The sequence below is a fragment of the Fusarium odoratissimum genome (genome assembly GCF_000260195.1).
Source record: "Fusarium odoratissimum NRRL 54006 unplaced genomic scaffold supercont1.56, whole genome shotgun sequence".
NCBI lineage: Eukaryota > Fungi > Ascomycota > Sordariomycetes > Hypocreales > Nectriaceae > Fusarium > Fusarium odoratissimum.
The window spans coordinates 66062-93892 of NW_022158736.1; the positions used below are offsets into that span (position 1 = coordinate 66062).

Sequence of the window (27831 nt, forward strand, 5' to 3'; positions counted from 1 at the left end):
AAAATGATGGCTGGAGTTGCAGGTCTTCGAGTCGAATGGCATGTAGCCTTGCACACCGGGCACAGCTGTAATGCAACTGGCCAAGACGGTAGAGGAGGTCGAGGTGAGATATGCCTTCGGGGAAATTGTTGTGGTCATCACCGCGGTAATGAAGGTTAAGGGGCTAAATTTAGAGGTACTGAGAGTGACTGCAAGGTTAGGTTCTCGCTGTTCTTATGCCGAGAGGATTATACGATTACTGTGTAGCCCCGAGACTCTAACGGAAACCAGCTCCAGTGGGGAAACGCTTATTGTGAACTAACGGGACTCTTAATATGAGCCAGTGGCTTGCAGTTGGCATAACTAAACGCATAGCCTCTATCACGCCAATTGTCAGGAAAAGCACAGAAGCTGTCCACTTAATAGACCCTTAATAGGCGAGCCCGTGAATCGTAGTCGTCTCTTTTAACCCTTAATATAATACCCCTGCTATCTCCGGTAAGTCATGCTTACTTGGTGGAACCCCTCCCCAGTGTCGTATGCTTCCTAGCCATGTGCGGGCTGCAGAGAAGCAATGGCGACAAATAGGCTAGAGATACCAAAAGATTGTAGAACGTTGTACAGAGGGACCTGGCGTCTCAGATTTTGACTCCTTGCATAAGTTGAACAGATTTTGAGAGAAATATTCTATACAATCCCATCTTGTTACAGGTTGCTAGGTCCACTGCAGAGTTAAAGATTTTTGCTGATAGAACCCAGCTTTGTCCAGTGTTGCCTAATCCCGTATTTAACTTCTTAATTAAATCGGCGGCTAGGAATTGTCAGATACGGAAGGCACATGTCCAATCAAGATGAGGTTCGTTCTTATACTTAATAGTTAATCTAGTACCCAAGAGCTCATTTCTTGTCTTTGGTCTCTATTGTGTCCTCCGAGATGTTTACCTTGCCACCCGGTGTTGATATCCAGAGACCCACGAGGTACAAGGTTTATTTTACCAAGACACTGCTACTGCACTGACATGAATGGGCTCTACCTTTCTTAGGACATTCTTATTCTTGCATTCAGGAGAGGGGTTTCTCCCTTCTTGGAGAGATTTGAAAACAAGCAATCTATTTCTCTAATACCGCTTCATGCAAGGATTTGATGCAGAAATAAAAATTCAACTTAATAGATCTGGCCCTCCACCCTTTTCAGCACATTCAACGCGACAAACCGCCGTGCGCGACGCACTACTAGCCTGACTGTACGCCATTGTGAACCATCGTGGCGACCTGCAGATTAGACAGCTTCGTCCTCGAAATGAGAATAGCGGCAGACAGAGACTAATTATAAAAATGCCCCTTATGGTCGGACCGTCGAGAAGCCACCCTAGGCCTATACGAAAATGTGATTTTGCAAGAACTGACTGGCGGTTCTAATTTATGGACATATGTCCTAAGGGGGACGCTAAAGCCAAATCTATTACCCAATTATCATTTGATGACTTTGAAGACGACATTACCAACTTGACTAACGGGTTTGTTCTGGTGTGCTTAAAAGGTACAATCACTACTCCTACCTGATCCTACGGCCAGACGATGTGTGGCTGGATATCCTGACCTAGCTGGGCTTCTTCATTAACCGCCATCTTGAGGCTTTATGTGGTCTTTTTGCTGCTTACGATAGATAGACTGACAGTACTGTTCTGTCCTTTGGATTGCTTCTCAAGTAGGACATGGGTGCTATAGCTGAAACTCTTTCTTAAAATGGCAAAGAAACTATGGTATAACATACAAGACAATGCGGATTGCTGCCTCGATGAGTATGCGTGTCTCAAGCAGCGGAGAGATTCTAGATCTCTCCGCTAGACCACGTGCAGGAAGACTGTGACACTATCATTGCCGACGCAAATGGGTCGCACAGCGTTGTCAAAAAGGATCCCGTGAAATCTGTATTCTGATAGACGAGGAGAGTGGTATCAGAAACAGCCTAAATACCATTCAACCCATGATTGAGTGGTGGATGTATGAAGCTGGAGGCATTTCAGGGCGAGAGTGATAAATACTGGGACGCTATTAATGAGGACAATTGCAAGCCCCCCGGCTGGCAGCTATACTCGGAAATGCTCAATCAGTGCCAACCATCTTGTAAGCGGATAGAGATGCAAATATCAGAAGGCGGAAGTGCTCTACGTACAGCTGCAATCGGTGCAAATGGCAAAACTATTTGGTTATTATTGAGCAGAAGGGCACCTGTCAAGGCGGGCGACAGACACTACGGATACGGTCTGCACGATTGCTATAAGACAAGTCAAATTGTTGCTACCTCGCCTATACCTAGTCACCCCTCTTGAATAGGACCTTCTCCTCAAACGCATTGTAAACTCGACTAAACCAGTCCATCAGCAATCAAATAGTCTTTCTAGAATCCCTAATATTAGATTTCTCAGCTAGGAAGTTAAGAATGTATGCTAGATTCAATTTGTCCAAAAAAAAAAAAAAAAAAAGAAAAAGAAAAGTAGGTAGTTAACCTAATAGTCACCAGAGATATGGGATACTCGTTTGGACGTGCTAATCTTTCCTAGTTTGTTCTTCCTAGCCTGCTGTCATCGGCATTCTTGGTTTCCTAGCTCACTCTCAAGAAGCTGGAAATATTAACTAGGGTAGCATACGTTGGCGTCTGATCGAGTAAGGCCGGCATCAGAGCTGATACTATACTACCATCATGTAATGTCCAACAATTTTTAGAGTCCTTTAACTCTTGTTTGCAAACGTCTCCTTCATTCTTTCTGGCCACCAGATCATACAAGCGATCAGAACCCCATCGCCGCCGGCCTCCTTCTTCCCCTGGCTATTAACTTTGCCCTCACCGACCTAAATATCTTCTACCAGCTCGAAACCATGCTGTAGAAACTGATTCATTGAGTACCGTGAGGTAGCCTCAAGCCATACACTATTTAATTAATTAATATATAATTAATTAATATAAATCCTACTTAAAAGTAAGCTTATATATAATATATACCTTAGGCCTATAAGGCAGACCTTAAATTAAGACTATAATAAGTTATAAAACTATATAATATACTTTATATAATAGGACTTATAATATAAAAGCTTATTAAAGGAGTATTAAGGCCTTTAGAAATAAGTATAATAACTAACTTTAATTAATTAAAGATATTTTATTTGAAAAAGGTTAAGATTTTTATATAATTTACTTATTTATATAATTTGCTTATTATATATACTTAAGTAATAATAAAGTAAATAAAGTAATTATCTTAACTACTAATTAATTTAATTAAATAGATAATATAAACTTAATAAGATTAAAAATGTGTTTTATTTTCTCCTGTGGTCTTTGTTTCGTCCCGACCGCTGCTTACGGCTGCGTGAAAAATGCCTAACCATGGGTAGTCTTTGTATTTTAACAGTATGGGAGACTGCTCCAATGGGTGCGATGTCTCGCCACTCACATATCACTTGGCTCATCTCCAAAGACCTTCCTTCGCCCACACCCGGATATCATCTCCCAGCCCTGGGCCCTGCTCAACCTTGATCGCATTCTTAGTGGCAAGCACCAGGCACTCAAAGAACATTTTAGTAGCCTCGGCCTTGGTAGTCCGATGCTCGGGGAGCAGGTCTTGGAAGACGACAGATGCGGTCGCTCTCCTGCCGGGACTGCTCGCAACTTCAGGGCCGAATTGGTCTCGCAGAATGTGGATGGCGTGCTCGGTAGCTATCGAGATAGGGGGTTGTTCGGCGGGGGAAGACAGAGGGGCAGTGATCTCCTCGAAGGTGGGGATCTCCAAAGTCGTTTCTTCACCGGCCATGGTCTCGTCGCCAAGTTCTAGACGTGGTGACTTTGAAACGCCGTATTCGGGCCCAACTTCAGGGACTTCAATAGGGCGCTTCCGCTTTAGCTCTCTTGATGCTTGGATAGCATCTAGAGAGAGCATCCCTCTTAGTTCGGGTGCCCACGTGGAGCTTCGTCCTTCCATCATAATAGAGGAAATGAAACCACCGCTTTTTTGCATATCTAACAAAGTGGCCAAGAAAGGGTCCCGAGGGAGGAATGCCGTAGGTTTAGTAATGTTGTCACGGTTAGCTTGCTGCTCCCGAATTTGGGCACTGGATAGAGTAATCTCCTCATCGGGGACCAAAACTTTCTGTCTCTTGGTGCGTTGCTCAGGCCGCCGCATAACAACGTGTTCTTCTTCAGGCTCGTGGAGTTCAGCTTGGCGGATCGCGTCATACTCGGCCTCGACCTCCTGAGCAAGTGCTTCGTCGATCTCAGAGAGAGGGGATTCGGTGATTCGAGCGCGACTGATGTCGGCCGGGTGGAACTCGAATTCCTCACCACCTATCGGAATCCCGGCTAACCCTAGTTCGAGAGATGGTTCGCGCTCAGCGCCCTCTTTCTCGGGCGGCATGGCTTCTAGCTCGCTAACCATTTCTTCCTGAATTGGGCGAGGAGCTGGCGCTTCTCGGCCAAGCTCAATACCAAAATCTAGTTCAAGATCAAGGCCTTCCATGGGCTCTAACACTTCCCCATGCGGGCCAAGGTCAGGACTAGGACTAAATTCTTCTGGTAAGTATATGTCACGTAAGCTGACGCGACGCTTGCGTTCGATTGGACTTATTTCTACCTCCTCTATCTGGGACAGAAGCCAGTTCACGTTCAGAGTAGGGGGTGGCTCGAAACCGTCGTAAGGTATCACCTTATCGGGAAGCGTGAGTGTTTCGCGTTCAGGAAGTTGTCGGCTGGCAGGAAGATCATGCTCAACGCTTGGTCGGAAGGCCTAGGCATTTTATTATATGATGTTGGAAGGGAAGAGAGAATGCTATATACCATCTTCATCCTTACCCAAGTATGATCACAATCATCGAGCAAGTAGCGCGTTTTGCGCTGGTGAATTCGAACAACACCAAGTAGTAACTGACTGCTTAGTCGCAGGGCCATAGGCGCCTGGCTGGGTGTGATAATGACTGCTATACTATCGGCGATATTCGATTGTAGAATATGTTTCTTAGAGAGCTTGTGCTCGAAGGTAGCCGAAAGCCAGACGCTGGCAAGAGGCCCGCTTTTCCGGAGAAGAGTCTCGGAATAGAACATGGTGTATTGGCGGGGCAGAAAGCACAGCAATAAGCACAGTAAGTAGGTTCCGATACGCGCTTGAAGCGGTGGCACGAGGAACAAAGCAAAAGGCGGTGATAAAAGAGATATTCTAGAGGCAAATATCTAGGTTGAAGGCGATTGTAGGGTGAGATTTGGTATGAATGGGGAATTTGGGACCTGGACATTGGAAATGAGTGCGCGAGGGAGAAGGTTTGGAGTCTTAATTGTTTTGCCCTAATGTTAATACTGTCACTAAGGGTAACATCTAATTAAGTTGGTTAAAGGCAGCTGGTGTCAAAACGATGGCTAGAAAGCCTGGCCTGCTGCAAGAAGTCCTTAGCGTTGCGCACCCAGCCGATAACATTATGTCACTTTGCCATCATTTCTGCAGCGGTCGGAGCTCAACAGTTGCTATGGCACCCGCTTACCAGGTACGCGCATTTGTTTCTTTTCTTTTTTCTATCTTGTTTTCTTCTGCTTTTATTCTCTCTCCCATTCTTCTTTTTCTACAATGTTATGTCTAGCTATATATGCATTACCTTGCCCAATCTCCGTCTGCAATTGCCTTATCCCTCCTTCAGCATATCTACGCGCCTTGAATTTTCATCCTTAATTCCCGTGTAATTCCGAGGGGTTGGGGTTACATTTAAGGTTTGTTAGCTTGTCGATGCGCGTTACCTTGCAGCTAAGTTGGTTTCCTGTAATCTTCCGAGGGCGAATCGCGCCGTGTTCGCGTCATGTTCGCTTCCCGCGTCGCCGTTATACCGTCTTCGCGTTATCTAGCTTGGAAAACCGGTAATCTGGCGCCCAAGCATGGTTAAAAGACCGGAAAATAATAGGTTAAGTAGGATCGGGTCAAGGGGTGGCGAATGTCTGTTCAGTTTCAGTAGCAGCAGGAATATATAATAAAACTATTTAAAAAATAGAAAGTTTGCTATTATGAATAAATAAGATAAAAATTAAATTAGATAGTAGACTGAATATATATTTAATATATTAATATAATTTATCTCTAAAGAGTTCTCAAGGCTAGATTTAAATTACTATAAGGGCAATAGCTAATTAAAATGCACTAAGCAAAAAGTACTTTTATTGCCATCTAGCCTAGGCAGCGCTGTTAATTGCATTGTTTATTAGGGTCCCCGGGTTAGGTAGCCAAGGCCAAGAAAGTCAATAAAGTCATATGCGCTGGTTAGTAACAACAAGAAGAAGTAACAGTTAATTTAGGAATTTGAGAAAAGCAATCATGCGGTTCGCAACTTGAAATACTGTGGATTATGTATCGTGGACTAACTTAGGTAGGAAATTATGCACATTTCCTTCTCGCGTTCTAATTGGGCAAATATCCCTTAAATGATCTGGCGGTAGCCTTCGGCAATTGAGGGGATATGAATTTCACATGCTTCATATTTCTACAAAGCAGGTGGATACAAATATCGACAGCAAGAATCTTTACGGGGCACTCCATAATCCAAATGGCGTCTCTAAAAGATCCCATATCTAATGCTTTAACGACGGCTCAGAAAGTAGCCATCAAGAATGTTCGAGTTTTCCATGGCGAGCAACTCACCGCGCCCACGTCAGTCGTGATTGATGGCGGAGTCATCGTGTCAGATGCTTCTGGAGCACAGGAGATTGACGGTGCCAACGGCGTTCTCATTCCGGGACTGATCGATTCGCACGTCCACCTTGAAGGCGAACGACATCTGCAACGAATGGCTGACTGGGGTGTAACCACAGCCTTGGGGATGGGAGAGTGGTGGCCAGAGAAGCTACACGCACTACGTAACCGTGAAGGCCTTACCGACATCCGAAGCGCATGTATTCCCGCGACAACGCCCGGAAGTCTTCACAGCAAGCTACTCCCGATTCCTCCAGAAACCCTCGTTTCCGGATCAGGAGATGCTTCGAGCTTTGTGAGAGACCGGCTAGCCGAGGGGGCAGACTACATCAAAGTTATTGCCGACCTTCCGGGGCCGGATCAGCCAACGCTGGATGCCCTGGTCACTGCAGCTCATGAACAAGGGAAGCTCGTGATTACCCATGCAGCGACATATATTCCCTTCACAATGGCGCTTGAGGCAAGGTCAGACGTCATCACGCATGTCCCGCGGGATAAGGCACTTGGCGATGAGTCTGTGACACGCATGATGACTGACAAGTCGGTATCCGCCCCTACCCTAACCATGATGGAAACTATATGTAAGCCTCTAGGCTGGAGCGCCATAGTGCGACTGTTGCTTCAACCCTCACTCCTGTGGACCGTCATCAAGGGCAGGAGATGGTTTATCGGGACTGAATCGTACGGGCATTGCAAAGAGTCAGTTATGCGTCTATACAGTGCTGGTGTGCCTGTGTTGGTGGGGACAGATTCAAACGAGGAGGAAGACTCACCGTTTCAGATCCGCCACGGAGAGGCTTTACACCATGAATTGGAGCTCCTTGTTGAGGCCGGCATGTCGACGGTTGACGCCTTGCGGGCGGCAACGTCTCTACCCGCGAAGAGCTTTGGACTTAGTGATCGTGGGGTGATTGAGCCAGGAAAACGAGCCGATTTGGTGCTCCTCCGTGATGACCCCATCAACGACATTCGAGCAACGCGTTCAATCCAGCGAGTTTGGTGTGGGGGAATTGAACATATCAGAAACTAACTGCAATACTTCTTTGGTCGACTTAATTTTATTCAGAAATTAACAGTAGCAAATATTCTCTATCTATGCTCATTGCTTCTAAGTCTCATCAATATATACTAAAGGCGCTTTGTGGCACCGTAATGGATCGCTCCGATGGATAACGGCCGCGCATCTGCCATGTTGAAACAGGATATTGAGTCCATGTAGTGGGGTAAAAGTAAAAGTAGGACTTCCGAGGAGGTCGCCAATACACTGTTAGTTCCGCAAGCTAGACCTGATTGTCTCGGTGATGAGAAAGGGGGATGGAGCAGAGGGAGCGAGCTTCCCTCCTTCAACGTCAAAGTAAACGGCTCTCGGAATAAGAGACCTGGTAAGCCGGAATAAGCAAACCAGGTTATAGAGATCGACAGCTTCGTTTATCCATAGGGCAAGGGAAAAAATGTCACCGTCAGGGGTATTGTAACTGCAATAGAAACGGCCGTTGCGACTAGTGATGGTAGCTGACATGCCACTTGCGAAGCCACCGGGAAATTCCGTGACAATAAACTTGGGTTTGAAGAGAATTAAGGTTCAGGCAGTTTACTACACCTTTCTACGTACAATCTCCACTTGCATGTCACTGTCAATTTTAGCCTTTCGACAAGTGCTTGACATGTATTCATAAACCATCTCGCTGCCTGCATCAGAGTGGTAGAGGAGCGTAGCCTTATCTTTATATACAATTCAAGGATGACCTGGAACAAAGTATAAAAGCTATGACCGTTAATTATCGAATTTGGGAGAACAGGTTCTCCTGGAGAGGATGACATGTCTGTCAGTGACTGTAACATCAAGGGACTAGCTCCAGTCACTAGTGTCACCCTTCAGCCTTAGTCGAATATCTTCATGAAATTTGTTGGAGAACTTCACCGCGCTAGTAGACTTTCGGCTTTGGCATTGTAGATCCCCAACGGTATGATCGTCACCGATGGCGTGGGTGCGAGAATTTTAGCAACCTTTTGTTACAACACCGGCATCGAAGACCGCTATAGTTTATATCCTCCTTTTTGTGGTCCACTTAGCACCTCCACTCAAATCTTTCCTTTGTTGAGTTCGCCGCGTAATTATACCTATACTATTGAGTCATTAGCGCCGCAAGTACCGATATGGGTTGTTGTCACGGCACTTGAGTTATCCAACGAAAAGGTAACACTATGAGAAACTAACCAAATAGCGCCGAGATCTACGTACTGAGTACTGCCTCTAATTTTCGCACTTCTCAAAGTCAAAAGAGGAAGAAAGTTACAGGCCTCTGCTTCTTTAGCAAGATGCGGCATGGATTAACAAACTGTCAGGGGGTCTTCTGTACATAATCTGTCCAATCCCCTCATGTTGATGCTCTTTATCCTTGCATTTTCTCCAGTTCACGCTGCCGTCTGACTTTTGATGGGCTAAAGTGCTGAATCATACCCGTCCTGACTTGACAGTGCTTTTGATTGATATCTTATACAGAGACAAAAATGGAGTCCAAACAGACTGATCTCTGGGTGGTGCTCTTTGTCACGTTTACAGCGGCGACTATCGTCACAATACTCCGTCTGTTGAGTCGTAGGCTCAAGAGAAATTCTCTGTCGTGGGATGACTATTTTGCGCTCTGCGGTTATGTACGTCTTTGCTACTGCGTTGACTTGTAAAGCAACAAAATTGCTAACTCTTACAGGCCATTTCCATTGGTTGGATCGTTATTATCCCTTACTGTAGGTCATCTGCGCATGTCGACTGACCAATTGGCTAACAAGACTGGAAAGGGATCAACCGCGGCCTTGGACTTCATATCATGGATGTTTTGGATGTCAAAGGCATAACGCTCGACAAAGCACTCTACGAAAGCAAGCTCGTACTCTTTGTTGCAGAGCTTTTCTATGCTTTCGGCCTCTTCTTTGCCAAGGTCTCTATCTTAAGTCTGTACTGGCGTATGTTTTGCATCACGAATATTAGACTTCCAATTCAAATTCTATTTGGATGCTCTATAACATGGATTATCTTCCGAGTAAGTACTCTACTCTCCTGACCAGGAATTGAATCTAATAATTATTACAAGATTTTTATGGGGATATTTCATTGCGTCCCCGTACAGGCTTTCTGGGACTCTACTGCCGGCGGGTACTGCGCCATCGAGGACAAAAAGTTCTTCTTCGGAACTACTTTAGTTCATAATATTATTGATATCGCCATCCTGGTTCTGCCTATGTTGGAGATTGGAAAGCTGCAGCTGCCTATTCTGCAAAAGGCTGGCATTATGATTATGTTCACGTTCGGTTTCTTGTAAGCGGCTTTTACTACATATGCTCGTTGATGGACTTGCTAATAATTGAAGTATTTGCGCGGCCGGCATTCGGTTGATTGTCGCCGCTAGAGTGTTTGACGATACATCACCAGATCTGACGTGGAATATCGTAACAATCGTTATTTGGGCAACAGTCGAGGTGAACCTTATTAATGTTTCTGGTAGGTTTTACTCCCGAGCCTCAGTATAAATGCGATAGAATAACTAATATTACTTTACAGCTTCTCTCCCCGTAATCCGTCCAGCATGTACCTTTATCTTCACCTGCACAAACCCGAGAACAGTCACTGGCGCAAGCTCAAACAGCTACGGAAACTCATCCAGCCGCAGTCAAAGGAAGCAGTCCATTCGCCTCGATACCATAAGCATGAGTGCTCCCAACGACGAGTCCAGTTCAACCCACCAGCTGGCCGTTTCAGATGATGGTAGTGGTCGCGGCTTAGTGTCCGAGTTTGAGAGCCATACAGCCGATCAATACCACCCAAGTGGCATCAAATACACATCAACTCTCATGGGGCAGAGTGGAGCTGGAGCCGGAGGGTTTGAGTCAGACCTGAGTCAAATTTCCATCACGAATGAGATAATAGTAGATGGTTCTAAGCAACCCTGGCCAGGCAGCTTGGAAACAGTGTGAAGGAGAAGGGCAATTACCAAAGTTTGGAGTCATCTGTATTATGATTTATATATAAGTAGTTAGTAAACACTCCAATAGGAGGAAATGTAACTGTATAATTACATTCTGCAGCCTGCCATTAAGATACCCTCTTACCTTTGCATAGTATTATTGGGAAAGAGACTAGGCTTTTTTAATTAGCAAGGTACTTCAAAATTGCCGAGGGGGACAATTAGGTATATGTCCACTCGCGCATATGGGATCGCAAGAGTACTATGCTATCGCGTATTTTTTTGTCTCAGCCTAGTAGTTAACTGGCACTGCTAGTCAAGTAAGAATATGGCCAGGAGGTAATACGTTAATTAATTGCGTAGGATGGGTTTTAGCATCAGGCTTTTAAACTTTATAGTATAGTTAAAAAAAAGAGACCTTGCGCTTGATCTTTCAAATTATAGTCCTTAAGATTAAGTTTGCAGCGCATCTCTTACAATACAGAAGACGCTGTAACGGAGATAAAAGGCACACTACAGAGGATGTGCAGGGAAGGAAGGTCGCGCAGAGGTTATGAGTAAAAGAAGTGGTGTGTAGACGAGGCAATTCTCTACAGCCTTGAAACGAAAAAGAGTGCTTGGATCAATAGACTTGTCAACGACGTCTTGAATGTCGACGAGATTCTTTTCCAATGCGGTGATACATCTTCTCCTTTCATCAATAAGGGTGGATCTCCATGCTCCGAATCGATTTACTATCGTGGTGGTTAGGAATAGCCTGGCCTACCCTTAAGGCCCAGAGTTGCCTAAGTAAATACTCTGATGAATAAGAATTATTTTAAATGTGAAACTAAACAGCCAAGGACTAGCAAAAGTCTTGTTGTTACCCACGGCATAGAACACGACCCCGCTGTGCAGCCGAGACAAGCAAAATACTCCGGTGACAAAGGTGAGTGATGATGACAATCACTCTGCTTGTATACAGTCAGCATTTATCAGCCTGCACATACCGTATAGCTTCTTGGAAACCCCTATCAATAGCCAAATTTACTATAATGCGTACTGTAGTACTGACGTGCATGTGACCAATTATGTATATCGCTTGGCAGGTGTTTATTAAGAAGGGAACTCGAACATCTATAACTACACGCGAACCTCTGGTGTCATTTCAAGTTAAATATTACACTTAAATCATACTTTGGCCTGTGAACTGCCCATCATCCATTAAGACTTTCATACCGTTTCTCTGCTGCCCTCTTACCATGCCTTTCCAACTCTTCAACTACCCTGGCCAAGGCGTGGCCTCCTCTGACTTCGGTTACTACTTACAAGCTGTTGAAGTCGGCGACATTGTCAAACTATTTGGCCAGGGTGGCTGGAACGAGACCGGCGAGATTCCTTGCGTCTTCGAGCAAGAGCTTGAGACCACCTACGACAACATCTTAAGAGCACTACAATCAGCCAACTCTGAGCTTTCATTTGACGACGTCTAGTCGGTGCGATCGTTTCACACCGACCTGCGATCCAGCTTTGAGCCACTGGTGCAGGTTTCAAAGCGCCGTTTCCCGAATCATCGGCCTACGTGGACGGCCGTCGAGGTTTCGAAGCTGGCATTAGACACTGTGCATATTGAGGTTGAGATTGAGGCAGTATTGCTTGAGAAGAATGGACCTAGAACAGGGAATAACTAGGGGGTTCGGGTTACCCTTAATAAGTGTTGTGTCAATTTGACAAGCCTGCGTAACGAATTGTATATTCATCTACGGCTAAATAAGAGTCCGGAACGAAGATCTCTGTGGATACGACTTGTATATGACGAGATCGCTCAACAGGAGCTTGGAATGCCTTCGGAAGAGACGCAGTCTCATCAGTCTTGCTATGTTCGAAGGGACGAAGCTGCCATTGGAGGAGTCGAAATTTACAATATGGCATGAACTTGATGACCGGGTTCTCAGGGCGTTGAATACATGAGTAGGGGGCAATTCAATGGCTCTTGATCGTTCTATCTTTATATGGGCATATAAATGAATACCCTAAGCTAAACGTATACTACTGAAGCTGAGATCCATTCCATTTCTTAGACCTACCATTCTCTTCATTGATTACTTCGAGCTATTGATAACACCACCATTTTCTTCGAGCCATGTGACCCAGACCTTGGCGCATTGACCCCAGGTTTCGATCAGTTAAAAAGGGAGAGGAAGCTGAGATAGCTGTAGCGGTGTTGGAGCTAGTGTATTGATTACTGAAGCGGATAGGAAGAATGATGCCTGGGCAGTGAATATCAACTCATATAGTTCCAGTGTATCCCCAATCCCAAGGTTCTTCTGTCATCCTTAGATATATCAGATATAGAAAGGAAGTATGGAAAGATAGGAGTTTGTTACCTTGTTATATAGGAGGAAATGCTAAATATATATAGTCATTCTAACCAAGACTCCTATATCCTAATCTGTCTGGCACGAAATGTAGCGCATTGATATACTTCTAAATTGCCATAAGAGCAGATATCTTCTATTTATATTTAAGGCACTTACATTAATACCTTTAATTCCAAGTAGACATTTAACTATATTCTTATTACTAACCTTTACAGCTTATACTAATACTATTTATCCCTTAGCATCAAGGTAGCTAATATTAAATATAAAGGTTTTTTTTAGATAATTTAGAATTACTTATTTCTCTTTTTTAATACTTAATATTAATAACTTATAAGGGTTAAGATATAATACGTTAATACTAAGACAATAAGCGATTTCTAAAGCTATACTTACTTCTAAGATGTTTTACTATTTTAGTCCTTTTTTACTAAGGACCATGACATCCCTGCCTAAAATATCTAGAGCACCACATGACGATGAGGATGTGAGATGCGGGGTTTACAATAGCAGATATTAACTAATTAAGAGCCTATATCTTTGCCAGGTGACCCTTAGGTCTTTTGAAAGTAATAAATAGGTAAATAGAAGTTATTTAAAAGAAGATTGTTTTTCTGCCTTTTCTCTTACTGCTTTCTTCCCTAGTTACCACTATTTAATAGCAGGTACAGTCCTGGGCATTTATAATTTTCTCTCCGCAATAACAAGCCCACTTCCAGGTCTAGGGTGGCGACATCCTAATAGATTAATTTACCTTATTAACGGCCGTTTTGTCGGAATTAGAAGCCTATTTCTACTTTTTGGCCGTGGGCCCTAAATGCACTTAACTCAGGTGAGTGAGGTATTCAGTATTAAAATGTGAGCCTGATACATTAGGCCCTTATCTCCTTTATTAACTTTTATCTAGACTGGCCCCTATTGGCCTAGCTAACTTCCTCATACACACCCATTAATTCCGAGCCACCCCATTCATCAGTCACGAGGTCAATGCGCGAGTCCAAGGGAGTGGAGTCTAAATCGATAGTTCGAAACGCCCGTCCTCCTACCTTCTGAAGCCGCCATACTTCCTTGTCCCCCAATTGAGCCATGATTTTAAGCCCGTGTTAAATCGTCTTTGGGAAGGAGTTGGTGTTTCTCCGGTAAATATGAGAATGCTATCAGCCTATTTTGAATCTGAACAAACCTCCCTCTCACACCGAGGGACGATAGAATGTTGTCATAGGTTTCAAGGCCCTAAAGTACACAGTCATTCATAGTCGCGACATTTATACTGTGCGAGGTCACGTCTAAAATCCAAGGTTACTTTAGAAGAAGAAGAAGCTGCAAGTGTCCAAAGCTATAATAGCAACGGACTTGAGGTAGCAGTTACTCGGGGATATTATGGCCCTTATGCTACTTCGCTTGCCGACTCGGAGTAGGCGCCTTAATGTTAGATTGACTTATTGCTGGTAGAAGAATTTCGCGGCTTGTTGATTCTTATAGATTCCGCAATGTCGCTTGTAGTCCTCATGGACTTGTGCATGCCGCGGCTACGTTATTAGAGAATGCAGGGTAGACTTTTGCCATATTACGGAACGGAAGATGCGATGCCCTTCGCTGAGTCTACAATTACTCGCAGAATCACATGTGATACTTCATCCACACAATGTCTTGCCCAGTTACCCCAAGCGGTTAGTCAGGCCACCTGAGCCAAATTCCTTTACCTCATGATACCATCTCATGATCAGTCCAGCTGCATGGAAACTAAAAGGCACACTCTATCTGTTGGGATATACAGGAAGAACAAGTTGTTTACAGAAAGTATTCCAGCTTATTTGATGTGTGTTATACCGCCTATATATTTCCAAGCACAAGTTGGAAAAGTGATCAACCAATATCATCGGCCATTTATTGCAGCGACATCATGCGGCCCGACCCTAGCATGAGTTCTTGACTCCTGCGAAAGAGAATAGTTGAACATACTGAAGAGTCTGTGACCCAAAATGCAACCCTGTGGCTGAACTAATGCATAATATGTGAGAGTGATGCTTCGATGATCTGTGTTGCCAATAGCGAGCGCATGCAACCACCAGCAACTAAGAACAAGTATATAATCTCATCGTTTGCTCTTCGATTGTGAGATGACTCCATGTGACTGACCTCCACTGCTTCATAAAACAAAACAGACAAGCTCAGGACCTTCTATAACGATCGATCGTCACCACGATGGGTGAAGGCGGAACACTTGCGCTCGTCAACGGCACACCATACAAATGGATCCGAACAAATCAGAGCAGCTATCAGATGAACTCTTGGAACCTCCCTGAATGGCTCGACCCAGGTAGATGCCCAGGTTGAACAAACATACAAGGGACGACTAACCGTAGCACAGGCACTGTAACAAGCAATTACGTTGAGTTCAAGCAAGGCCTGTTCGTAGAGCGCTCAGACACCAGAGGTATCACTGCATATACCTTACAAGGAACGGACTGCTCGTTTCGCATCCATATCTCCGATGCTCCATCCCGAATCTGGGTGGAGCTTGTATCATTAGAAGCAGTTAACAACCCAAGGGGTTCTTCGATACAGCTAGGGTGGCGACATGATGGCATTGTAAGCTTCGTACTTTCGGGAAAGCAAGGCAGCTTCCACACGACCAATCCTCCTGTCGGTTGGATGCACCAAAACCTTGCCACTTTAGGACCTCGACCGCTGTCACAAATTTGCATGCTTGGCAGCCATGACTCTGGCATGTCTTTTGTATCCCACAGTGACATACCAAGCGGGCTGATCGACGACTACGTGCTTTGCCAGGCCACTCCGGTTCACGGACAGCTTGCGTACGGCGCTCGTTACTTCGATATCCGTCCTCAAATCTCTGGCGGTGGTTTCTGGACGGGTCACTACACGGGCAAGATTGGAGCCCGCGGGGAGTCACTGGCCAGCATCATCTCTGGTGTTAATTCGTTCCTGTCGCAATACCCAGAGCTGGTAATTCTTAATTTCTCACACACCCTCCAGACCGATGTCGGAGGTGATTGGAGGAAATTCAATGATAATGAGTGGCGCAGACTTCTGGGCGAGTTGCTGAAGCTTGAGAACCGATATGTGGTACAAGACGAGAAGAAGGCGCAAGACCTAAGCCTTATTCCACTTCAGGATTTTATCGGCAACGGGCGTGGAGCGGTCGTCTGCGTCGTGGAAAACGAAGGTCTTGATATGAGAGACTTTAAGAACAAGGGGTTCTACAAGCCTTCACAGCTCAACGTTTACAACCAATATTCTAACACGGACGACGCAGTAGTCATGGTCAGCGATCAGATCAACAAAATGAAAGGACACATGCCTACTAAAGACAAACAACTCTTTCTGCTGTCCTGGACGCTGACACAGCAAGCCCCATCCTGGAACGGCAACCTTGTGGACTTTGCTACCAAGGTGGTCGCATTCCTGAAACCAATTCGAGTATTGGCATATACCTGCAACAAGGAACTGGTGACGCGTCTACTCCCCGTGGTTAACAATACTTCCTTTCCTAATGTTGTCTACATCGATTATGTTGATAACTCAGACTATACCGCTCTTGTGGTGGCGGTTAACGATAAAGTATTTAACAATTGAGAACAGCATCTATACATGAATGTACTATTTCTTTCACATGTCCATAACCAGTTACATGAAGGGATGAAGTGCCATTTGTAACTCACAATCTTATGAGGAGAAGAACCATAGGATCATTTAGCAGTGAATGATGCCCACTTCATTGATGCATTGTACTTGGGCAGATATCCCTGAACTAAGCTAGTGAGAGCCTTGTAATAATTGAGAGGATAATTCATATCCTTTTTAAACTTTCCAGCTCTTGGCTCTAGTCGTTATAAAGTTCTACTTATCGACATCCTTGTCAATGATAAAGACACGGCCAATCTTTGCAAAGTCCTCTTCCTCGCTCCGAGCTTTCACGTCTAACCCTTTGAAAACATCTGTACTAACGACCAGGTTCGCGATGAAGAGAGCCTCATCGTTACCGACATTCTCAGAACGAACGTGGTGGCAGCCTGGAGCCTCATACCAGCTCTCACCTGGCCCGTACACCTTGGCACCGCTATCATGCGTGTGTGTCTCACCCGTTGCCTGATCAACTTGGGTATGCACCATTTGGTTGAGAACATGACCTCGTATCACTGTTGCAACGATGGAGGCTCCAGCATGAGTGTGAGGGGGTGTAGCTAACCCCGTGTCAGTATTGCTTTATACAAGCTTCAAGGTAAATCTCTGAGTTCAAGCAAGTTCCCGCGATGGTAAAATGTATGAAGGCACAGATAAAATATACTCACCGGCATTTGGAGGAGCTGTCACAAGCAGCCCCAGCCACGTGTTATTGGGCAAGTTGGGTGGCTGGTGTACATGAGATACTGCAACACTCACAGTAGGTCGTCTGCACAAGGTATCAGCATGTTGCTTGTAAGTGTTTCGCAGAATGCGTGACATCCTCTATGATTTCGTTAGCACATAGGTATAACACTTACCCGTCAACCGTCCACTGGCCGTCTTTTTTGACCACGTTTTGATCCTGCCACCGAAGATTGAAGTCGACGTTGGGGAAAGCCATGATAATGGTTCTGCGTTGAGGGTGATTCTGGTCCTATTGTGTGGAATATGTTGGTTCTTATGAGAGAAGAACTGTTACTTTTATAATCACGAGGAAAGGATTTGATCCCATAATTATTCAACATCCTATTATCTTTTCCCCTCCACCTGTATCCGTAGACCAATTTTTCTCAGTGCCAATAGCAAGCATTACGGGAGGTTGGTTTTCCTCACACAGTGTCGAGATGCCAAAGGTGGCTTAACGTGAGGGGAAGGTGTTGGGTCACAGAAGAAATCACAACTTTCAGCCAGGTCACATAGCGTTACTTAATGCAGAATCACAAGCTGATGAGAGGCGGGTGAGCGGAGGTCCAAGACTGAAATAGAGGTAGGCTGACATTCCGGGTCCCTCGGCTCATGGCCTCTCAGAGTCTGCAATCTGAAAAGTAATGAGACACGTCAGCGTTACAGTCATCGGCTTGATTACTTCGCTTTTACTAAGCTTTCAATCACGGAGGCTTGTCGACTTTGGAAGCTGATTGACCAGTTTATTGGGATGACTTTGCTATGATGCCGTGAGAGGGGCTGGCCCCGAAACTAGGCTGATCCGACCCACCTGCCATAATAGGAAAATAGTGCTAAGAACACCGTGCTTTGATGCCATGTCAGTTTTGAAAAAGTACAAGCTTATTATAATCAAGGTTAGCAAAGACGCTTGGCGAAGGGGATTATGTCTGGAAAGAACAGGCGTCGATTAATGTATAAATACACTGAGCAACCCAGGTAGAAAAATAAAATAAAAAAGTCAAACCTGCAGTCGGCTTCACATGTTAAGAATCATCTCGAGAACCTATGCTCTTTCACATAGGGGTTTACCATCCAGTTTCATCCTTCCTCATAATCTTGCGAAAAACCCATCCCAGTCAGTCTTAAAACCCGCTATCTCAGGCTTTACCCGTACCATGGCTTCACTCAACCTCCCGGCAACAATGAAGGCAGTTCTCCAGCCTGACAAACACTCCCACAAGCTCATTCTATCCGAACAACCTGTCCCCGTGCCTAAACATCCTGAGGATGTTCTGGTTAAGGTCCATGCCACTTCTCCTGTCAAGGGCGAGCTCGACTGGGCTGTCTGGTTCCCTGACTTTATACCAAAAGATAAGATCCCCGTCCCAGGACAGGATGTCGCGGGAACAGTCGTCTCTGCTCCTGCAAACAGCGACTTCAAGACTGGTGACGAAGTCTACGCTCGGATCGAGGCCACACGCCCTGGCGCCGCAGCCGAGTATGTTCTGGCTCGTGTGTCAGAGCTCGCGATTAGGCCCAGGAACCTTAGCTGGGCCGAAACAGCTGCAACTCCTATCAGCGCGCTGACAGCATACCAATCGCTCTTTACACATGGCGGATTAGACCCCTTGGCACTATCAGGTGACAAAGCAGCGCAGGACAAAAATTCCAAGATTCGCGTGTTAATCACCGCCGGGGCCGGTGGAGTCGGTAGCTGGGCAGTCCAGCTCGCTCGAGAGGCCAGAGCAGCTGCTGTCGTAGCTGCTGTCGGACCAAAGAATTTCAACTTTGTCCGAGAACTTGGTGCGACGGAAATAATAGATTATACAAAAGAAAGCAGCGGTGACTGGGTAGCTAAGGATGCCAGTAGTCGAGAGTTTGACCTTGTCTTTGACTGCATTGGGGGCCCATCACTCTCCCAAGCCTGGTATGCAGTTCGGGATGGGGGAAGCCTTATTAGTGTCTGCGGTGTACCAGAGGACAGTCGCCCGCAAGATGTTAAAAAAGAGGTCCGCAGCCTGTTCTTTGTCATCACGCCACTCGGCAAGGACCTAGACGTCATTACGGGGCTATTGGAGGCTGGCAAGCTGAAGCCAAGTATTGATAGCGTGGTTGGGTTTAGCGAGTTTGCTGAGGCTTGGGACAAGGTGGAGTCTGGACGAGCGAGAGGGAAGGTTATCGTGAAGGTCTCTGATGAGGCGTAGTAAGGATACCTTACTAAGGTCTGGGATTGATATCCTATTTGGCATGAATAAGAACAAATAGTTGTGCCTAGCCCCAGGAGTTTCTAAATAAGTTACAGACTTATTGCATTGCGCTCGTCTTGACTGGCCGTTCCGGCTTTTGAACGTCCATCACCGCCCTGCTCGTCCTTGGTGATAAATGAATATTTTTATCAACCCATGTCATATGTCTCACCACGCGATCCGAAGCAACCAAGCATCCTAAATCTCCATCTTGTTCGCCGCAGGAGGCAGCTAATAGTAGTCTTATGACAGACGACAATAGCCACCGAGAGTAGGCGCCAACCAATTATTTAAAAACTCAATCCCAAACCTATTATCCCATACCAGAGAGTGCAGATGATCCTCGAAATCCAGCCTCGTGCTACATCGAAGGAGCTGGCAAACAATCTGTAATTGCGTAGCGAACCATGTCCCGTGGCCTTGTGGATGTTTCTCAGTTACCACGGCGCCAACAAAGAGCACCCAGAGCAACTCAGGTAGATGTGGCACCCAAACTTCAGAATACACTGGCTCGGTCTCGAGTGACTCCCGCAGGCGTTGTGCCATCATCCATGGGAGGGATCCGCTCCATCGAAAGTCTTGTTTCATGGCCGCACACAAAAAGAGATGCGCAGCTAACAGGATGGTGTGGACACGTTGTCCTTCTAGAGTAATTGGAATATCATCAACTTGTTCGAGAGCGAGAAAGGCTGCGGAAAATGACAGCGCACGAACATCTCGCTGTGTGGGATCCATGCCACATTCTACCGCCATTACTCTTTGTCGAACCAGTTGAATAACGGTCATAACGGTTTTGTGTGCTGGCCCAAGACTTTGTAAACGAGAAAGACTTGGAAATTCACAGGCCGCTACGATATCGTGTGGAAGCTTGACTCTATCCAAGCCGTAGTGCAGGGGATAAAGAGGTCTTCGCCCTCGAGTCGTAGCTAATTCCAAGTCCACCCTAAAGAGTTTTAGATCAAATTTCTCTTCAAGTCGCGTAGCACAGGATGCCTCTCGCTTACCAGTTTATGAATCGTCCCACTTGATAAGTATTAATAGACTTGATCCCTCCTCTGATATCAAGTAGCGCTTGAAGTCCCCTCATGTGGATATCTGCTTCTTGAGAGGAACCCTCTAAATTCTGGAACACCAATGTCAACGACTGGTATCAGAATCGCCCGGAAGAATTCAGACCTAAAGGCACTCGATCACTCACTTCACTATGTCCTAGATGTGCAATGGCAGCAAGTACATTCTCTGGGACTTGGCCATTTTGGAGGAGAGAATTTAGGTCCTTGATGGCGTCGCACTTTAGTTTCAATCCTTCCTTTCGCAGTTCAGGACTGAATAACGGTGTGACCGTAGCTCCGAAGGCTGCCGTCGTACAGAGAGTCACACGCATGAGAAGCGGGTCATTTATCGCAAGACCCAGCCATGTGTTGTTGCTGGGAACTGTTGTAGTCAAGTAGTCGAAAAGCACAATGACTAGGGGTGGTGAGCTCATGCAATGCGTAGCAGAAACGAGTAATACATACAATGCTTGAGAAGCGTGTCAATTTGCGGATTCGACGGTATTGGGATTGTTCCAAAAGGGTCGAGAATATTAACTGAGAACCTTTGGACTCGACTTGAGTAGTTGCTGCTAAAACAGTTTTGGTTCATATTCACGGAGACAAACATGCTTCCATTATCGTGCCGTATCACTGCTTGGTGCGTTGCTCCTGGTCTGCGACCGGGGTTCGTCATAGAGGCCGTCTTGATTCTGAACTGGCCTTTTAGTTCCTTTTCTCGTTGTGCTGTCTGTGCTGATGCTGCTGAGCTATCTGACAAATCCTCTCCAGTTACTCTTTTCGAACGCAACTGCAGGGCTGTCTTTATGGCATGGCTCCGTATGGCCTTATTGGCCTGTGTCGGTGCGCCAGTTGACACATGAAATTCGTACTTGGGCATTTTAGCTTCCTGGGACGCGGTTTGAAATATTAGCTAGAGATGGTCGTGACTACCCAGTCATTAACCCCGCAAAAGGCCGGCATTTAAAACGAACCCTAAGATATGAACTGGATGCGATTGACGAAAATTGAATACGACATTGCTATTTGGGTTATACGCGTGGGGTGAGTTGTGGTTGCTAAAGCCGAACGAAAGGCAAGCACTTGAAACGAAGAAGATTAGGGTAATGGTTATAATTGCCGCAGACTGCAAGGTGTTGACTAATCACCTAATCCGTTTTAAGGATAAGATCCCTACAGGGGCAAGGCCTTACAGCACAGTGCCGAGTAAAAGTTGTATTACATAGCATAAATCTCACGAAAACTGTGGTTTATAACTAAATAAAAATATCTCAAAGAATAGCTATTTTTTATAAAGTATTAATTCAGGTTAAAGGATGAAATAAATCCTAGGTTTACTAGACAATGTGCTAGGAATGCCGCTAATAATATGTATTTAAGTAAGCTACCTTAAGGCTAATGCTAGCTTTATTACTATTCTATAGCTCTATTATTACAAGTTTTATTTATTTCTATAAGAGATATATCTAATTTTTATATATAATAAAATAATATACTAAATATCTAACTCTATTTATAATTAAAATAATATATTAAATATTTAACTCTATTTATAATTAAAATAATATATAAAATCCTTGATAATATTATAAATTTTAATTTTTTAAATAATTCTTTTTAATTTTTAATTTTATTTTAGCTATTTACTTTTATTACTTTTATATATAATCTCTAATATATAGTAAATATACTTAAATAAAGTTAAAGTTAAATTACTACGTTTCTTAAAGAATATTAAACTTAAAAACTAATATATATAATTAAAGTAAGATAAGTACTTTAATAAAAGCTATAAATGAGAAAATAAATTTAAAAGCTTATTAACTAAATCTATATAAAATATGCAATTTATAATAACTAGGCTCTTAAAAAATACTTTAAGAATTATACTTATTACTATCTTATGATATTATATATAGATAGCAGAGAAGTGCACCTTAAGGTGTTATTTCTTTTTAGGCTTTATATAAGATATAGATCTCTAATATAAATAGATATAAAAGTCTATAACTCTTCTAGGTTTAATATAAGACTTCTAAAATTAAGACATATAGGGATATAAATAATTACAATAAGAAGAATTATAGTATTAGTAGTACTACCAATAGTAAGGCCGCTACTGCTTTTATTACACTTAGCCTCTACAACCTCTATATAGACATCAGTTGATAGCATAAGATATTTTAGTTATAAAGACCTATAAAACTATGCATCTTAAATCTCAACTAAATGCGAAATTCCCTATATTTTAAATCATAAGGTGGCTCTAACCTAGGTAATCTATTATTATATAAAGTGCATCTAGACCTCTAAAGCTGGAGAGAATGATAATTGGGTGTTAAGGTAGATAGTAGTGGTGGCGTGATAAGGGTATTGTGTGGGCAAGACAAGACTTAATATCAATGTAGCCTAGGCGGATGCATAAGAGGGGTCAATAGCAGGAAAAAATAGACTCCAACCTTATATCTCAGACCTGACTGCGTCTCTCTCGTCAGAATCTGTCATTCCACGAAACTGTTCAGAGAATCTGCATGACATAATCGCGTTTTCATACAATCTGGCTTATTCAGGAGGCTGTCATGGGGATCTGGGATTCAGTTGGGCAGGATAGGAGCTCCTGAAATTCTTCTCTTTCGCATCTTCAACGCAATCCATAGATTGGTTCCAAAATTCATTTCATTTTTAAGCCATGTCTCATCCCGAGCTATCAGATCAGGCTTCGAAGCCCCTTGCTGCCATTCACTATGAGATGATCAGCGCGTCAGTGCTTGAGGAATATCGCTAAGAGGCCGTATACCGTTCGATATTGATGGAGGGTCTTCTGTGCCTTCGAGCCGGGGCTCATGCATGAAGATAGGTTGCTCGTATCCTACCAGCTCCTGCTGCGACCGTTGATGGTGCAAGCGTGGTGTTGTGTCCGAACCCGGGTTACTGGAATGAAACGAGGTCAGTTTCCTAACTCTGGGCTGGAACACAGGCAGGCCGAATTTATAGAGGACGTGCTCGATTGGGGACTTGAGCATCGGCGCCGAAGAAGCTATTATCAAAATGGCCTCTTCCATTCGAAGCCAAAAGTATACCGGTATCAGGGCCCTGAACCTTTCCGGAGAAGCAAAGTCCAATGTGCGCATCTCAACGAGCCTCATGATGACGGTCACAGTCGCAACCAGGCCAAGTGCCATCAAGACGCTAATAAGACACCGTTCCAGAGTCGATCGGTTGAGCTTCCAGATTAAGAACATTGGCATGATTGCTAAAGCCAAGTCGCCAAATAAAGCAACACCTTGCAAGACGAGTCAGAATCATGCAACGAGGGCCAATGTCGTGGTTGATAGCTTACCTATAGTCGTGTAGCCACATATCCAGATCTGCCGTGCACTCAAGCACCGTGCATCAGGAACCTGTTCCCAGTGGGCATTGATTGGTCGACACTGGATGAGCTGGAAGATTTCAGTGCTGATAGCACACGCAGCTTGGATACCAATGGTGCACCAGATTATTGCGCGCCAGGCCTTGGACAACACGAACTTTAACAGTAGAAATCCGACCGAGATCCTGACGAGGGCGGGCACAAACGTTGACAGTAAGATAACCACATAAACATATCGAAGAGTCTTAACGCCTTGCTCCGGAGATACATCATAGCTGTAACGGCCCAGCCCAGAAGTTATACTTGCTATGAAGAGCGAGTAGACGATAACTTCGATAATCTACACTTAAGTCAGTCTTGCCTCTTTATCTAGATTGTCTTATACCCACAACAGCGACCGAGATAGTGTAGTCTGAGGCATCCAATTTGTATACCGGGGTTACGCGAGTGTAGATCCTCACTGTGAAGACAAGAATGCCAACAATGAGAAAGGGCGTGACAATACCCAGAGCCCGCGGTCCAAGCGAGCTATGCGGCAGATGAGCATTCGACTCCATTACGGACAAGACTAACACCAGTTCAGTCAAGTCTCGAGGATCAGATGGGAGAAGGGTTGCTCTCTGCACGCTCTGAGGGTAATTAAACGGGTATTGGCATTGTTGAGAGCGGGCCTTAGACTAGAAGTAGGACGGCTTGAGAACCCACAATGGTACCAGCCTTCGTCAGCATGTCACAGGGGGGGACCCCATCGCAGGTACTAATGTCAGCCACGCCGTAGCGCAGCGACATGTCGCATCGCAATGACTTTAGGACGCCAAATCATGAGGCGCACCGTCTTCACGCCTGGGCACAGGACGGACAGGGCAACATTAGTTGCTATCATTTATATATGAGGTTTTCTGTTCCAATCTTCAGATACCAGCAAAATCAGTGGTCAAGTCTCATCAAGTTGAGAAATGGCCAAACAAGCCCCTGTCGGAAAGACAAGATCACGAGCCAAAATTAAGATGAAAAGGCGTTAAGGCTGGGTTTATGATTCGATCGGATTTAAGCGAGGATTCAGTTAACAGGGACTTAAGTGGCCCTGAGCTAGGATTGGATGATGTGTGGCGTTCCTGGACTGTTGGAAAAAAGCAGTATGACGCAAGTCCCGGGTCAGGACGGATACAGGGGTATATGTCCGGTTAGGTTACATATCCATACGATCAGGGAGACACAGTCTAGACAGTATGCCGGCGCATTCCGGGGGGACGGGTCATGGCCCGAGGACCAGGCTGGTAAAAGCTGCAGGGCTCAAGGGTATCAATAAACGTCAAAAATGCCGCTGCTTAGATATCTTTTGCCACGGCAGGCAATTCCCAATTAGATAATAAAAAAAGAAAAAGAGGATTTACTTATGAGTATCAAGAAAGCTGATTCAACGAGACCATCCAATCATCGATCTATATCTGCTAACGTTTTATCCTTTGAGCCCTAAAAGGACTGATTTTTTCAAGCCATTTTGCTAAGTTCATATGCAGCTAGCTAGGGAGACCAAAATCCTAATCTTAACCCTCTGAGGTTACGCAAATTCAGGAATGAGGGTTTCCCCGCCATCATCCCGCTTCTGTAGTGCGTCGTTTCAACAACGGGTATCATCATCCGCGTTCCGGGCCTTTACAATGCGTAGTGATCGGCCTATGAACCCGACTGGCATGCCGACGCCACTCTTCCTCAGTCCTAACGCTCATACACTTTATGGCAGGTCATTCATGCAGGTGACGGTAAAATCGCATGATATTTGCTATGAACCAAGACACCAAATACTGTTTGAGTTAATGGGCTCTCAAAGTCGACTTTAGGTGGTCCGAAACGGCCTGCTACATCTGTATGAGACCTTTAGACGCAATTACCTTTATCACCAAAAGTTGGCTCAAGGCCGGGTACCGGTTCTCAGCTAGGATATCACAAGTCAAACTTATTTAAAACATAAATATTTCATACGTCGTTATAGAAGGATGCACTCTGGTTGCTGTTTGCTTTGCAAGATAACCAGGACCGTAGCCAAGGAGCCGGGTACCCTGTCGATCTCCTGGGGAGCTCTGGTAACCCCGTCTGTGCAACCCTGGGGTCTTAGACACTAGATCATGAGTGGTTATCATATCAAGGACCATTTGTGAAACCTAGTGTAATATCCGTGTTTAATTGTTCTTTGGGTCTGCGTCTCTGACATCGTCGGAATTTTCCTCCATGGCAGCAAGCATCAGCAAGGAACTCCACAGTCTCTTATTCCAGCACGCAAGTTCTAATCTCGCTGTAAGCATTACCTGGGCCGTGTTATGTCAGTCGATAATATGACTATTCTAAGGCAAAGAAAACGACAATGCGCCCTCATGCGTAAGGCCTAAAGTATCTAATACCTAAGTAGTACACAGCGACCTATAAACCTCACTGCTATACAATCCGCAGCTTCAGATAATGATCCCGTGATACAAAAGCGCCTTCGACAATAATAAACATTCGCAAGGTAGCCCGAGGTATCTCCTGTGACCGGCAAGAAGCTGGACAGTATCACTAAGGCTCCACAGAGCCTGAGAGTGAACCTACGGTATCGACAAAATTGGCCCCGGAAACAGTCAGTGGTTGATACTCAGCAGCAACTGGATAAGCGAACGTGATGCGCATTTAAATCCCCAACTACCTCCTTCAGATAAAGATTTCCACTCTGCAAAAAAAAAATATCTCGTACATTAGCGTCTCGTTCCAGCTTTGGGGGTCCCTGTGGCCGACACAGATGAGGGCCAAAACGTCGTCGAAATGAGCTAATCCTAGCTGTCATGGGCTACCGCCCTGTTCAAGAACCGCCATTAGTCCGCACCAGAAAGGTATCTACCGGCAACAAAGGCTAGATTCCTCAACAGCCGAAAACCCACATCATAACATCACATTTTGGAACTGCATGCTTGTGATGCACCGGGCACCCTGGGCTTGGTCGAGGTACATACAGGGCCACAGATGGACAATTGGAAATCCATTTTAACTGATACGGCTCGCAAGCTTCTCTTGTGCAGTTTCCCAACGGCATATTGAAAGCAGACTAAGGGCTATACTAAGTCTCGGAGTTGCAGTTTCATGACTTTTATAAGAAGAGCCGCGTTGTATATGAGAAGCTGGACAACATTTCAACGCAGGCATGTGAATAAGCATATTGTAATTTTGGAGTTAACTTCAAGCTCCGTCACGCCGAGCATTAAGCGCTTCCCCCGTTTTCAGTTGGCTTCTCAAACACAGTCAAGGAATTTCCCGCGGAGATCTGGTAACCTCGGATAAGGCCTGCGCACGGCCGTGTTCGTCATGTTGCTGAAACATGATGGCGTCGTGACGCAGTTAAACCCGGCTCTGGCTTGCCTCTCCCGTACCACTGACAGATTTAATTACTTCTATCACATTAGCTTAGCCCCGGGACTCGACCTACAGTGTCTTGCCAAGCCGATCTACCGTGGATAGTGAGCGTTAAGAAGTTGCCTGCTGAAATACCATGTTTCTCACATCTGGAAACGGCAACCGGCTGCAATGGCCATAAAAAAAAAAAGAAAAAAAAAAAAAAAGCAATTGCTTTGAAAGTTCGTTTTACTGAAATCTCTTAATTCTCTTAACCCATCTGTAATTATGTTCTAATAGGCACACAGGAGCGTCTTTAGATAACCTAGGTTTTGCGCACACAGAGACAGTAATCAGGGGCAGGGCGCACGCCACCCAAGACGCAAAGGCACAACCAGAGGCACGACTTAATGTGACGTAAGAA

At 44.9% G+C, this 27831-nt stretch overlaps 9 protein-coding genes across 9 annotated transcripts; 5 read left to right on the plus strand and 4 right to left on the minus strand.

Annotated features, from left to right (window-relative positions):
- Positions 1–3449: 3449 nt before the first annotated feature.
- FOIG_15647 (uncharacterized protein) lies at positions 3450–5077 on the minus strand (the record flags this gene model as incomplete). The annotated part of the gene is made up of 2 exons (XM_031217031.1): positions 3450–4763; positions 4814–5077. The coding sequence occupies 2 exons, from the start codon at positions 5075–5077 to the stop codon at positions 3450–3452; spliced, it is 1578 nt and encodes a 525-aa protein (XP_031053239.1).
- Positions 5078–6478: 1401 nt separating this feature from the next.
- On the plus strand, positions 6479–7918 carry FOIG_15648 (uncharacterized protein). Its single transcript, XM_031217032.1, has one exon. The coding sequence runs from the start codon at positions 6556–6558 to the stop codon at positions 7729–7731; it is 1176 nt and encodes a 391-aa protein (XP_031053240.1). The 5' UTR covers positions 6479–6555; the 3' UTR covers positions 7732–7918.
- Positions 7919–9212: 1294 nt separating this feature from the next.
- Positions 9213–10673, plus strand: FOIG_15649 (uncharacterized protein; the record flags this gene model as incomplete). The annotated part of the gene is made up of 6 exons (XM_031217033.1): positions 9213–9356; positions 9413–9449; positions 9501–9742; positions 9794–10017; positions 10070–10200; positions 10261–10673. 6 exons carry the CDS (start codon positions 9213–9215, stop codon positions 10671–10673), a joined length of 1191 nt encoding a protein of 396 aa, XP_031053241.1.
- Positions 10674–11904: 1231 nt separating this feature from the next.
- FOIG_15650 (uncharacterized protein) lies at positions 11905–12333 on the plus strand (the record flags this gene model as incomplete). Its single annotated transcript, XM_031217034.1, has 2 exons — positions 11905–12134; positions 12171–12333. 2 exons carry the CDS (start codon positions 11905–11907, stop codon positions 12331–12333), a joined length of 393 nt encoding a protein of 130 aa, XP_031053242.1.
- A 2764-nt stretch (positions 12334–15097) lies between these two features.
- On the plus strand, positions 15098–17095 carry FOIG_15651 (uncharacterized protein). Its single transcript, XM_031217035.1, has 2 exons — positions 15098–15343; positions 15395–17095. Exons 1-2 carry the CDS (start codon positions 15229–15231, stop codon positions 16621–16623), a joined length of 1344 nt encoding a protein of 447 aa, XP_031053243.1. The 5' UTR covers positions 15098–15228; the 3' UTR covers positions 16624–17095.
- FOIG_15652 (uncharacterized protein) lies at positions 16737–17661 on the minus strand. Its single transcript, XM_031217036.1, has 3 exons — positions 17532–17661; positions 17340–17440; positions 16737–17231 (listed from the first exon to the last, which is right to left on the minus strand). The coding sequence occupies exons 1-3, from the start codon at positions 17612–17614 to the stop codon at positions 16888–16890; spliced, it is 528 nt and encodes a 175-aa protein (XP_031053244.1). The 5' UTR covers positions 17615–17661; the 3' UTR covers positions 16737–16887.
- A 747-nt stretch (positions 17662–18408) lies between these two features.
- FOIG_15653 (uncharacterized protein) lies at positions 18409–19607 on the plus strand. Its single transcript, XM_031217037.1, has one exon. It carries the CDS (start codon positions 18420–18422, stop codon positions 19581–19583), a length of 1164 nt encoding a protein of 387 aa, XP_031053245.1. The 5' UTR covers positions 18409–18419; the 3' UTR covers positions 19584–19607.
- Positions 19608–20775: 1168 nt separating this feature from the next.
- On the minus strand, positions 20776–21353 carry FOIG_15654 (uncharacterized protein; the record flags this gene model as incomplete). Its single annotated transcript, XM_031217038.1, has 2 exons — positions 20776–21092; positions 21143–21353. The coding sequence occupies 2 exons, from the start codon at positions 21351–21353 to the stop codon at positions 20776–20778; spliced, it is 528 nt and encodes a 175-aa protein (XP_031053246.1).
- A 1561-nt stretch (positions 21354–22914) lies between these two features.
- On the minus strand, positions 22915–24682 carry FOIG_15655 (uncharacterized protein). Its single transcript, XM_031217039.1, has 3 exons — positions 24437–24682; positions 24018–24387; positions 22915–23960 (listed from the first exon to the last, which is right to left on the minus strand). Exons 1-3 carry the CDS (start codon positions 24602–24604, stop codon positions 23431–23433), a joined length of 1068 nt encoding a protein of 355 aa, XP_031053247.1. The 5' UTR covers positions 24605–24682; the 3' UTR covers positions 22915–23430.
- Between the last annotated feature and the right edge of the window lie 3149 nt (positions 24683–27831).